Source organism: Natator depressus, chromosome 5, assembly GCF_965152275.1.
Source record: "Natator depressus isolate rNatDep1 chromosome 5, rNatDep2.hap1, whole genome shotgun sequence".
NCBI classification, from domain to species: domain Eukaryota; kingdom Metazoa; phylum Chordata; order Testudines; family Cheloniidae; genus Natator; species Natator depressus.
The window spans coordinates 129,774,009-129,785,922 of NC_134238.1; the positions used below are offsets into that span (position 1 = coordinate 129,774,009).

General features: G+C 42.3%; 1 protein-coding gene across 1 annotated transcript; it reads right to left on the reverse strand.

The window, feature by feature from the left end:
- Nucleotides 1-556: 556 nt before the first annotated feature.
- On the reverse strand, nt 557-4,963 carry LOC141988017 (ameloblastin-like). The gene is given in 5 exon segments (XM_074953837.1): nt 557-597; nt 858-903; nt 1,474-1,512; nt 2,411-2,650; nt 4,757-4,963. Coding segments are annotated over 5 exon segments (573 nt in total).
- Nucleotides 4,964-11,914: the final 6,951 nt, after the last annotated feature.

Here is an 11,914-nt window from a genome sequence, read left to right on the forward strand (position 1 = left end):
ATGTGGATAAATTGGAGAGAGTCCAGCGAAGGGCAACAAAAATGATTAGGGGTCTGGAACACATGACTTATGAGGAGAGGCTGAGGGAACTGGGATTGTTTAGTCTGCAGAAGAGAAGAATGAGGGGGGATTTGATAGCTGCTTTCAACTACCTGAGAGGTGGTTCCAAAGAGGATGGTTCTAGACTATTCTCAGTGGTAGAAGATGACAGGACAAGGAGTAATGGTCTCAAGTTGCAGTGGGGGAGGTTTAGGTTGGATATTAGGAAAAACTTTTTCACTAGGAGGGTGGTGAAACACTGGAATGCGTTACCTAGGGAGGTGGTAGAATCTCCTTCCTTAGAAGTTTTTAAGGTCAGGCTTGACAAAGCCCTGGCTGGGATGATTTAATTGGGGATTGGTCCTGCTTTGAGCAGGGGGTTGGACTAGATGACCTTCTGAGGTCCCTTCCAACCCTGATATTCTATGATTCTATGATTCTACTTTATTATAAGGTTTGGAGGAAGAGTGTGGTGTCTATTAGTGGCAATAGATTTATCAATGTGAACCCGTTTTTATCACATTTCTTCGGAGCTTGTGATGCCAAGTCTAACAGGAGGACCCTACAGGAAACATATCAAAGCCTGGATCAATCTAGACTAGTGCACACAATACTCTGCTGTTGTTAAAACTTTGGCTGAGATTTTCAAAGCTGCGTAAGGGAGTTAACTGCCCAGTTGCCGTTAAATATTAGGTGGAATTGGGGACCCAGATCCCTTTAATGGCTTTGAAAATCTCAGCCTTTCATTTATATGTGTTTCAACTGTAATAGTTCAATTAATATTTTTCTTGGATTGAGGAAAAAAAGAGAGAGACTTGCTCCTTGGTTTGCTATAGAGGGCGCATAATACAGCCCAGGGTAAAGCTGGACATAAAAGAAAGTAATCGTTTAAAAAAAGTTGTCTGCTTTAAGAAAAAAATGTTAAAATCAGACAGTGGCACAAGAGCAAAGAATGAATTGTGGGGTGGCGATAGGAAGAAGCTTCTTGGTGGCTGTTCTATCGGGTCTTGCTGAGCTACTTGATCTATACCTGGGTACATTTAGAAACGAAAAAAGGGAAACAATATTGCAGTGCAACACAAGACAAAATGGTAGATAACACAATTGCTCTGATAAATGCAAGAAAGATACACAAAGAATGATGAATATATCATAGATACCTTAGTAACAAACAAACAAACATTCGGACTCTTGTAGCAAACAGAAGGGAATTTATGTCCCGCATTGAAAATGGATATTTTGCACATGCTCTTTTGAATTTCTGTTTTGCTGTTAGAGATATAGTACAGAAAGAGGCAGCTCTCCAGTTGGTTATAGCTCCCAAACAGCAGCATGGCAATTTACACCAGTTAAGGGTCTGACTGTAAGTCTGTGGTACATAGATAATCATGTTCTGGTTAACAGGCAAGATATAAAATAAATATCTCTACTTACAGCCTGATCCAGTTGCTCTGAATACTCTAGTGCTGGTAACTGCAATATAATAATACAAAAATTGCACAATAAATAAAACAGACCTTAAATGCTAAGAGCTAATAAGGATTGAACTAAGCTGACCAAGGCAATGAAAAAGAAGAAAGGTTTCCACTATACATTACACCAGCCAAATAAGTTTGGCCTGGCTAGAGAACCTCTGCCTATAGGGATAGGAGTTTTGCTACCTGACCTTCCTCCACACTATGAGCTTCTGTCATCTTGTATTCCTTTATTCCCTGAAATAAGGTGATAACGTCATTTCCAGAAATATATCCTGGGAAGAGATCAGCCTGTGCTGTGACGTCATTATCAGAAGTCCTGTCCTCTGGAGGCAAAAACCTCTGACTTTTGGAGAAACAGGAATTTCAATCTGGCCCTTCTCCAATTTACAGGCTGCCACCTGAGCTGGTGTAAGTCAGCATGGTCTATAAAAGTCAATGGAGCCACACTGATGTTCTGTGGCTGAGAAGCCGGCCCTGTTACGGTTATAGACACACATATTTTTTCCAAAGTTGAGTGACTGTAAAGTGTTTTTATTAGGCTATGTAGAAGAGCATTTCAAATCTTCTGCCCGCAAAGAAGGGGACTGGCACCTTTGTATCAGGTTATGCCAATGGATTCCTCCAGTCCCCCCATATACCCTTCATGCCCAGCCTGCCTACTTTATCTCTCCCAATGTAGGCACATAACAAGTAGCCTGATTTTCAGTGGTGCTGAGTCTCCAACTGCTCCCCGTACAGTTGGAAATAAATATTGACTGGTTTCATTTTATGTAGGTACATCCAAATGATTAAATACTGTACAGGCCCTATCCAAAGCCTACTGCAGTCAATGGAAAGACTCCTGTTGACTTCAGTAGGCTTTGGATCAGGGAGTAGATGCAGATGGAAATGGCCTGTTGTTGTCTGCTAGCTAGAACCAGCTGTTCTTGGACTCCCAGCAGTTCTCCTAACTGCAGTGATGGCTGTCCCTGCTGGACATGGTTGGTGCACTTCATTCTGCGGCCTTGCCCTGCAGGCATCTGAGTTGGTTGTGGGAAAGGATTTTGTGCTTGTAATCGAGGTCGTTGCAGTTGAAGAGCCGTCTGCTGTGATAGCAGAGGTGGAGGGTGCAGGGGCAAGGCATATTCATAGTACTGCAGAGAGATGGAAGGAGATGTAGCCATGTTGGGAAGGACGAGGGAGTGTTAATAAATTATGTCACAGATGGAGCATTCTTCTAAATCAAGTTTCAGAGTAACAGCCGTGTTAGTCTGTATTCGCAAAAAGAAAAGGAGTACTTGCGGCACCTTAGAGACTAACCAGTTTATTTGAGCATAAGCTTTCGTGAGCTACAGCTCACTTCATCGGATGCATACTGTGGAAAATACAGAAGATGTTTGTTTTTATACACACAAATCATGAAAAAATGGGTGTTTATCACTACAAAAGGTTTTCTCTCCCCCCACCCCACTCTCCTGCTGGTAATAGCTTATGTAAAATGATCACTTTACATAAGCTCACAAAAGCTTATGCTCAAATAAATTGGTTAGTCTCTAAGGTGCCACAAGTACTCCTTTTCTTTCTTCTAAATCAAGAGCATCATTAAAGAAATATCATGGCGTCAGCATATGAAAAAATGAGAGCTCAGCAATGCTGCCTGGAGTGGTCATGTCGAGAATTCTTCCAAGGTCGTTGATTGCATTTCTCAATGTTTATAGCTGTGGTCCTTAGCTTCTCCATACCGTGATCCTTTATGACAACAGAGTACAATGTTGGGCCTCTCTTGCTATAGAGTTCAGGATCCCACTCTCAACTAGCCACGGAGAAAATGTGTGGTCACAGGCCCACAGATGGACAATCTATGGTTTATAGCATTGAATTGTGCTACACTTACTCTGTATTAGAGTAATTACGCTAATCCCTATTCCCATGCATCATTACAATGCAGACTTTAAAGTCTTGGTCCTGCTTCAGCGCAGGGGGTTGGACTAGGTGGCCTGACAAGATCCCTTCCAGAGTCTATGTGATAACACCCTGTCTGTCAAATAATGTGACAGAACGTAATCACTGTTTTCTACAATCTTAGATTCACATTTATATATGAGTAGGGTTGGAAGGATTAGACTTTTGTCCGTAAATGCCGATTTCACTTTACACAGGATAAAATCAATATTTCCATAGATGATCGTTGGTATGTACAGATCGGCAAAGTAAGCAAAATGCTGCTTGCAAACTTATTAGCGTTTGATTTAAGGCTACTTACGCTGTATATGTTGATGTGATGGTGGCACTTTGTGTTTCCATGGTTATAAAGCTTTAACTTTTTGAGTCTCACATCTAGGGTCATTAAATAATTATCTGATCCCCCATTGTCTCCCCCCCCACACACACACACACACAATTTCCCACAACTGTGCAAATCTAAATGGCTTAAAAATAAACATAGATAGCATGCACCAAAATGATTTTAAAAAATCCAATTCAGCCAAGCCTATATATAAGATAAACTGTGAACACATAATGGCAGAGTCAGAACTGCGTGTTCAGCCCCCAGTTTCCCATTTCCTGATTTCAGCTGTTTAATTCTGCATCCTTAACACTGAATTCACATGTCCTGTTTTACAATTACATTGAAAAGAAAAATCCTTATTTCTCTATAAAAAGTCTTATCCATCTGAGGTATTTCTGTGCCTGCCCATTACCATAGTATCTGAGCACCTCACAATCTTTAATGCATTTATCCTCACAACACCCCTCTAAGGCAGGGCAGTGCTATTATCCCTATTGTACAGATGGGAAACTGAGGCACAGAGCAGCTAAGTGACTCGGCCAAGGTCGTTCAGGGAATTGAACCTGAGTGCCCTGAGTCTGAGAATAGGGACTGGACTAACCACTAACTCTAGCCACTGGATATTCCTTCCCCTCCAGTATCTTCTGGATCTTTCAAAGGGCTCAGAGAAGTTTGGTGTCCAGTTCAAAGGGATTTGGTCACCTAACTCCCTTAGGCATTTTTTGAAGATCCCAGCTATCCTTGTTAAAATGTGCCTTCATAGTCAGTTTCCTGTGGGTGACTTAATGACATTCATTGGAACATAGCGCACCTTTAGTCCCTTATGTGTGCTACCATGCCTCTGTGAGTGACTCATTTTGGATGCTTCAAAGTAAGGCCCATAATGCACCTAACCTTCCTGAGCCCTGGTTGAGTCACTGAGTACAGTTTCTGGAGTCCTGTCCAGATGGCAATGGCATGAAGAGCTCACCTGTTGGGTCTCATGTGGTCTTCGTTGCAACCACGGAGACGAAGAGTGTGGTGGCAGGAACCCAGGCAGCCAAAATTAATTACATGGTTCACCATAGTTGTACCGAGTATACTCAGTGAATAGCAAAAGCAGAGGATTTGTTTTCTGTAGTACTATGCTCATTTCTGACACTAACAGATCTATGTAAGAAGTGATGCTCAGCACCATGTTATGATTCCCCTCGACTAAAACTTGATGGAGTTCAGGTTGCAAATATGTATCAATAATTTAAGGATCAGGGAATGTAAGAAAATGTACTGACACCTTGGCTTGGTTTTCCTTCATCAAGACCATAAGCACACAATAAATCCTCCCTAATATCAAACTTATTATCCTGCTGGCTGTGAAAGAATGGAGAGATTGCTATTCTTATGTCTATTGTCTGATGCTCGGGAAGCATTTGATACTATTCAGGTGGAGGCCAGATAAGTAGGTATGTCTGTATTGGTGACTCTATTGTGTATCATCAGACCTACTGATGACGGAGAATGAGAAGTCCTTAGAGGAGTACAGGAGGCTCTCTTCACTTAGCTGGGTAGCAGCTAAGCTCTTACTCAATAGCCTTCATTTGTTGCTGGGGAAGATTTATGAAGGAAGTTGGGTCAAGGCAGCACTGCTGTCATTTGGGTCCTGGGTTGTTGAAAATGCCCCTGAACCACTGTGGTGAATGATTTCAGCTGTGGCTCTCAAGATAACAAGCAAAACTTTCATTGATATCCATGGAAATAGTTAGGCCAACACTGAGTACCTTTGAAAATCCCACCCCTTGTGTGTAATATATTTCAAACAACAATAATAGTCATTAATACTTAGTGTGGCTTCTGTGTTTTCTATATGCCTTTGTGTTTTAGGTGTGTCATGGCAAAATTACAGGTGAAAGCCTCATTCCACTGAAGTCAATTGGAGTTTTGCCATTGACTTCAGTGAGGCTTGGATCTCACCCTACACGTCTTAACAGCATGGTGGTTGATCCTGTGAACTTCTGTGGTTATAGCTACTCTAGCCTGTGCTAATTTGCTCAATCAAATGCCACTAAAGGTATTGTCCTATGAGAGAGAGCGCACACGCAATCTGTGTAATGAAGAACACGTACATTGCAGGAAAGTGTGTCTGTGGTTTGACTGATTTCTTCAGTTTCAGCTTTTGGACTCTTTAGATATTGTTCACTCAACGGAATGGGTGTGACTAGATAAACAAAATGGAAAAAAACATGCAACTAGTGTAGGAAACGCTTGCGATCCTTGCAATTTTTCTTCTGAGGGTTATATACTTTTAAAATGCAAAGGATACAGATATATTTCTTAAATGAACATACTTTGTTAACAAGGAATAAACTGCTATACCACCTATACAATATCTTGAAATTATCTGAATTTTAGAGAAATAAAGCCACGAGGAGCCAGACTTGCCAAACAGTTCAGCACCTGGTAGCTCCTACTGAGAACAATAGGAGCTTCAGGATGCTGAGCACTTCTGAAAATCTGGTCCTAGATCTTGACCGTAGACAGCTGTTATCTTGTCAGTATAATCCCAGCTGTACAACTTGTGCAGCATAATCACACCGGATACCATGCATGGAATCCAAAGAGAATGACAGATTGTTTTTTGATGTCTTATGCTAATGAACAACTTATAGTTTGATAGACAGATATGACTTACTGGCAGAGCAAAATCTGTGTCTAGGAGGCATATAATCAGCCTCCAGTCATTTAAATTTCAGAGCTCTATCTGGAACAGAAATATGTTGGGAGAATTGCTAATTAGTTTTAGCTCCTGGAAATGAAATAGTGTGCAGTGAATCAACAACATATTCAATATGAGTGCCATATTCCTTGAAAATCCTCTTCATTTCCAATCACTGAAATTCTGTGGAGTGCTGAAATACACTGTGAGATTACAAGCTGTAATGCATTTTTTATGGGAACGCAGGTATAATTTGGTTTATACTGAAACACTCAAGGGAACATACGGTAAAACATGAAATTTCAGTGTTTGCTGACTGATAATAAAATGTGCCTATGTGCTGTTTACAGAATTATTTTTATCACTAATACTCTACTCTGCTTTTTTTGTCTTCAAACATTTAAGCGTCATGGAAGGTACAGATTAATCCAATTATAGCTACAGGTTTTCACAGTAAGGAGACTATCTAAGTAAACCAGAGCTCTATCTATACTCATGGTGATCGTTTTCCTATGTACCTTCAAAATGAAGGCTCTGATTATTTTTGTTTACTCTATCTGGTGAACAGTAGACATGCAGTCCCACAAATTTTAATTCCCCAAAGGAGAGGTGATCACTGATGTTATGTCCCAAGCTGAGGGAAAATTTGCTGACAGCAGAAGCCGGTTTGGGCCAGCTTAGTGCACTAAGTGAAAACAGTAGCCCTAATGAATCAACATCCAACCATGTCTACGCTAGGTCAGTAAAATGAACGTTAACATCACTGATGAATGGTACGTGAACTGCTTTTCCAGAATCTGGTGATGGAAGTAGAGAAAGCTTCACGAGATAAAGACTTCATGTTTTGTTGCAGAACACAGGGGTTTTCAATGAAATTGCAAGGCAGTTAATGTAAAGCAGATGAAAAGCAATACTTCTTTACAACACCTAACTAGCCTCTGGAACTCTCAGCCATAAGAGATCACTGAAGTTTAAAAGGACTCTTTTATAAAAGATGAAACAATTCTAAGGCTACTGAGAACATCCCCAGTTGTGAGGATGCCAGTTGTTTTTAAAAGGGAGACAAACCCTTATGCATCCAATCTCTAAAGCCTAGAGAGAAATGTCCTCTGTGGTTATTCCATTATTGTCCGCTGTGGAGCTTCTTGCAGTTCTCTGAAGCAGCTCGTGCTGGCCACTGTCCGAGACAAGATGCCATGTCATCCAGTCCAGCAGTTCCCCTGTTTATATGCTGCACTGAGTTTTCTTATCAGCACATATTCTAAAATAAAGTGGTTATTTACCATGTCCTCAGAGCCCGGCACAGCTCCCTAGAACCCAACCAAGAAACACAAAATCGGAGTTAGCAAAAATTGGGATTAAGGTATAGACATTTTCTTTTCACCTTTAAAAGACGTGAAAATCTTAACAGGTCCACTAAGTGAGATGCAATGGATTCTTCCTTTTGACCATATGGGCCAGAAAGACATTCAGAATTAAAATCGGGACCTTAGGACGAGGTAGGTGTACATTAGAAAAATTGCACTGGTTTAACTACGTCAGTTTGAAATTGATCTTGTTAAACTAATGCAACTCCCTAGTGCTGCTGCACTTAAACTGATTAAATCAATTTAACTTAATTCTGTGACTTTCCTGCAAATGTTATATCAATTACAACAAGAGATAAAACAGTTTAATGGCATCTACATTAGGGGTTTGTACTGGTTTAACGTGATTGACTTTGAAATCAATATCTTTAAATGGGGTGCAATTTTTCTAGCAGATAAGCCTTTATTGGCATCAGAAGATTTAGTTAGCCCTGAATTCTCTCTTCTCAGTAGCCTTGGAACTTACTGGAACTTACTGGTATTATCCGTTGTCCATCTTTAGGAGAAAGCGGAACCGCTGCAGAATTGTATATTTAAACTAGAGCTGGGCAAGCAGCCAGAAAAGTGATCTACTAATTGCAGTTTCTCAGTTCATCTCTGACTTGTTCCTTTCGTGCTCCTCTTGGTTTACTCAGCTACATACATCTACCTGAAGCAGGTTTTTGTCAGTATAAACACCTGGATTGGCTGATGTTTGTGAAAATACATGTATTCTCGTGCAAACAAGGTTATCTGATGAATATGGGTGTTTACTGGGCACTCTGCCAGAAGTGCTGTGCGTGATGCGTTCTCACACACACAGTTCAGAGATTGTTGGGACCTGAATGTCACAGGAAAGGTCATTTGATCTTTATCCTAGAAATCATGCTACTTTGCCCATTCTCATGATGCCTGTTTCTTAGATGGGAACTTTCAAGCATACGTTGTAAAGAACTAGAAATGATGGTAAAGCACACACTCTCAATTTCAATAGCACAAACAACAAGGATATTCTATATTATAGGACATAACGCATCCTCCTTACCTGTGGCCCCATTTGTGCTACTATAATTGGAAACATCTGCATAAAAATAGATAAATAATTAAACTGAGGTTGTTGAGCCAAATTCAGTTAAATCTGTACAAGACTAAGAGTGGAGAGACGGACTGGGTAGACAAAGCACTTCACATTCATTTAGCCACATGGCTGCAATGTATTTGACTAAGGAATAGGAAAAGTATTTCATTGACTCAGTAAAAACATGTGAACATATGTGGACTTTTAGGGCATCACAATATTTTGATTATATAAAAAACAACGATAAACTGTAATAGAGAAAAAACGTGGCTGAAATTTTGATCTCTCTCTCTCTCTCTCAGTATTCCTGCCCCACCAGCAAAAAGCATTGTTGGGGAGACAAGGAAACAGAACCCCTTGACTTTTAAAGTGCTCTTTAGTGCAAGTTAATAATTGATTTAATTTTTGGTTTGCTTTTTTCCCGGGGACAAACCGAAAAGTCTATTAAAAAAAATTCAGTTTAATGAACCAAAACTGATTTTTTTTTTCTGAAACAAAAGAACAAAATTTTGCTTTAGGTCTAAGCAGTTTTTTTTCAGTGTTTCATTATATCAGAGCGGGGGAGAGGGAAGCGTTTACCCTTTTTTAATATAAATATAATTCAATTGCAAAACAAAGCATCATTTCAAAATGAAAAGTCAAGCCAGTCATTTCAAAAGGAACCATTTCAAATTCCTAAAAAAAAAATTTTCAGCCAAACCTATTGGCTGAATTTGTTCTCAATTTGCAAATAGTTTTGGTGGCCTGAAAAAATCATCGACCAGTGAATTTACTATTCGCTGGGGAAAAAATTGCCCAGCTCTAGGGCTGCCAACTTTCTAATCGCACAAAACGGAACACCATAGCCACGCCCCTTCCCCCAGGCCCCGCCCCCACTCACTGCATTCCCCGTCACTCAGTGGCTCACTTTCCCTGGGCTAGGGCAGGGGGTTAGGGTGCAGGAGGAGGTGAGAACTCTAAGTGGGGGTGCCAGCTCTGGGGTGGGGCCGGGATGAGGGGTTCGGGGTGCAGGAGGGGGCTCCAGGCTGCGGGGTGGGGTGAGGGATTTGGAGTGTGGAAGGGGGCTGCAGGTTGAGGCAGGGGATTGGGGTACAGGAGGGGGTATGGGCTCTGGGCTGGGGGTGCAGGCTCTGGGGTAGGACCAGGGATGAGGGGTTGGGGGTGCAGGAGGGGGCTCAGGGCTGGGGCAGGGGCTCAGGGTTGGGCCAATGGGAGTGTGGAGCTGGTGCTTGGGGCGGGGGCAGCGCACAGAGCCCAGTGGGTACACCCCCTCTCCGCCTAGGAGCCGGACCTGCTGGCCGCTTCCTGGGTGCAGCGCAGTGCCAGGACAGATAGGGACTAGCCTGCCTTAGACCCCACAGCACTGCCGACCGGACTTTTAACGGCTGACTGGAGCCGCCAGGGTCCCTTTTTGACAGGGCGTTCCAGTCAAAAAATGGATGCCTGGCAACCCTACCCCGCTCGAGTGCCGGGTGGATTTTCACTGCAATGCTTAGCTCATGCATGCCTAGGAGCCTTAGCGGGCCAGGCTAGCAGCAGTACTCTTACTCCTGGGGCTGGCTGTTCTCAAGATCTTCTGTACACAGTCAGCAGCCAGGAGGGCTGTTAGCACAGTGTGACTGTGATTATAGACCTGAGCATGAGCAATACACAGAGCTGCCTTCGTGAAGGTGTCAGGGAAATTGTGACTGAGCTTACTGATTGTTGTGGCAGCAGCTGCTGTTGCACATTCACCCCATTTCCTGCTCTCGGCGGTGCCTGTCACTGGCACCATTCCTGTTGCAGCCATAAGCTACGTGATGGGGAAAGAGATGCTTCTAACGGTTAGAAGCAACCTCACGCAGAAGTGAAGAAACACATGCTACACAAAGTAGAAGTTTGTTTAAATTTCAGCTAAAAATCCAACCAGATTCCTAGAGTTTTAATCCCAGACCCAGAAATTACAGGTGGAAAAAACATGTTATCTCATTCACCCCTGCCAGTACACAAATGAGAGGCTTGCAATCTGAAAGACTAGGCCAGTTACCCTTACCCTTCTGTAGAACACACACTCCCTTTTACATGCCGAACGTTGCATAATTCTTTGTCTTGCTCATTGTACACTGGAACTGGAGCAGTATCTCTGCTATTAACTGAACCTTTTGCAATAAATGAGTGAACATGAAAATAAAAAAATTGACTGCAAGCGGGAAAAAAATCCCATCTTTGAATTTTTATATTACATGCTTTCTTCCTAAAATTAAGCTAGTGCCACCCACACTTCCTGAGTCCGTAAGGAATACAAGCAGTAATTAAAGACACATTTCATTAGTCTGCAGCTAGCGATATTTTGAATAAACGTTATATTGACAGACTTCCACCTGGCCTGTAGCCGAGGAAGGGTGGTCTGGGGCTGGGGTGGGTGGATGACAGTGTCGTGTAGTGGATAGGATGCGACTCAGGAGACTTGGGTTCCATGCTCAGCATGACATTGGCCTGCGGGGGTCCCCTGGGCCAGTCATCCTCCCCTGCTCCCCGCCCAGGGCCCCGCTTCCTCGTCAGTAAAACAATAGATAATGATATGACCTCCTTTGTAAAGAGCTTTCTGATCTACAGATGAAAACTTCACTAGGTATCAGTAAGCACCAGGGATTGTGGTTAAACCACTGAAGTAAAGTATAGACTTTTGGGGTCCAATTCCCAGGACCTCTCATAGGCTTGATGTGAAATTTTGGTCAAGTCATCTAACCTCTCTGTGTCTCATGTATAGAGTTGGTCTGGGGTTTTGGGGGGTTTTTTTTGGTTTTTTTTTGCAGTCTTGTTATAGCCGTGTTGGTCCGAGGAAAGGAGACAGACAAGGTGGATGAGGTAATATCTTTTACTGGACCAACTGCTGTCCATGAAAGAGACAAACTTTTGGGCCCCACAGAGCTCTTCATCAGACCTGATATGGAGCTCGGAAGCTGGTCTCTCTCACCGATAGAAGTTGGACCAATAAAAGATATTACCTCACCCACCTTGTTTCTCTCGATT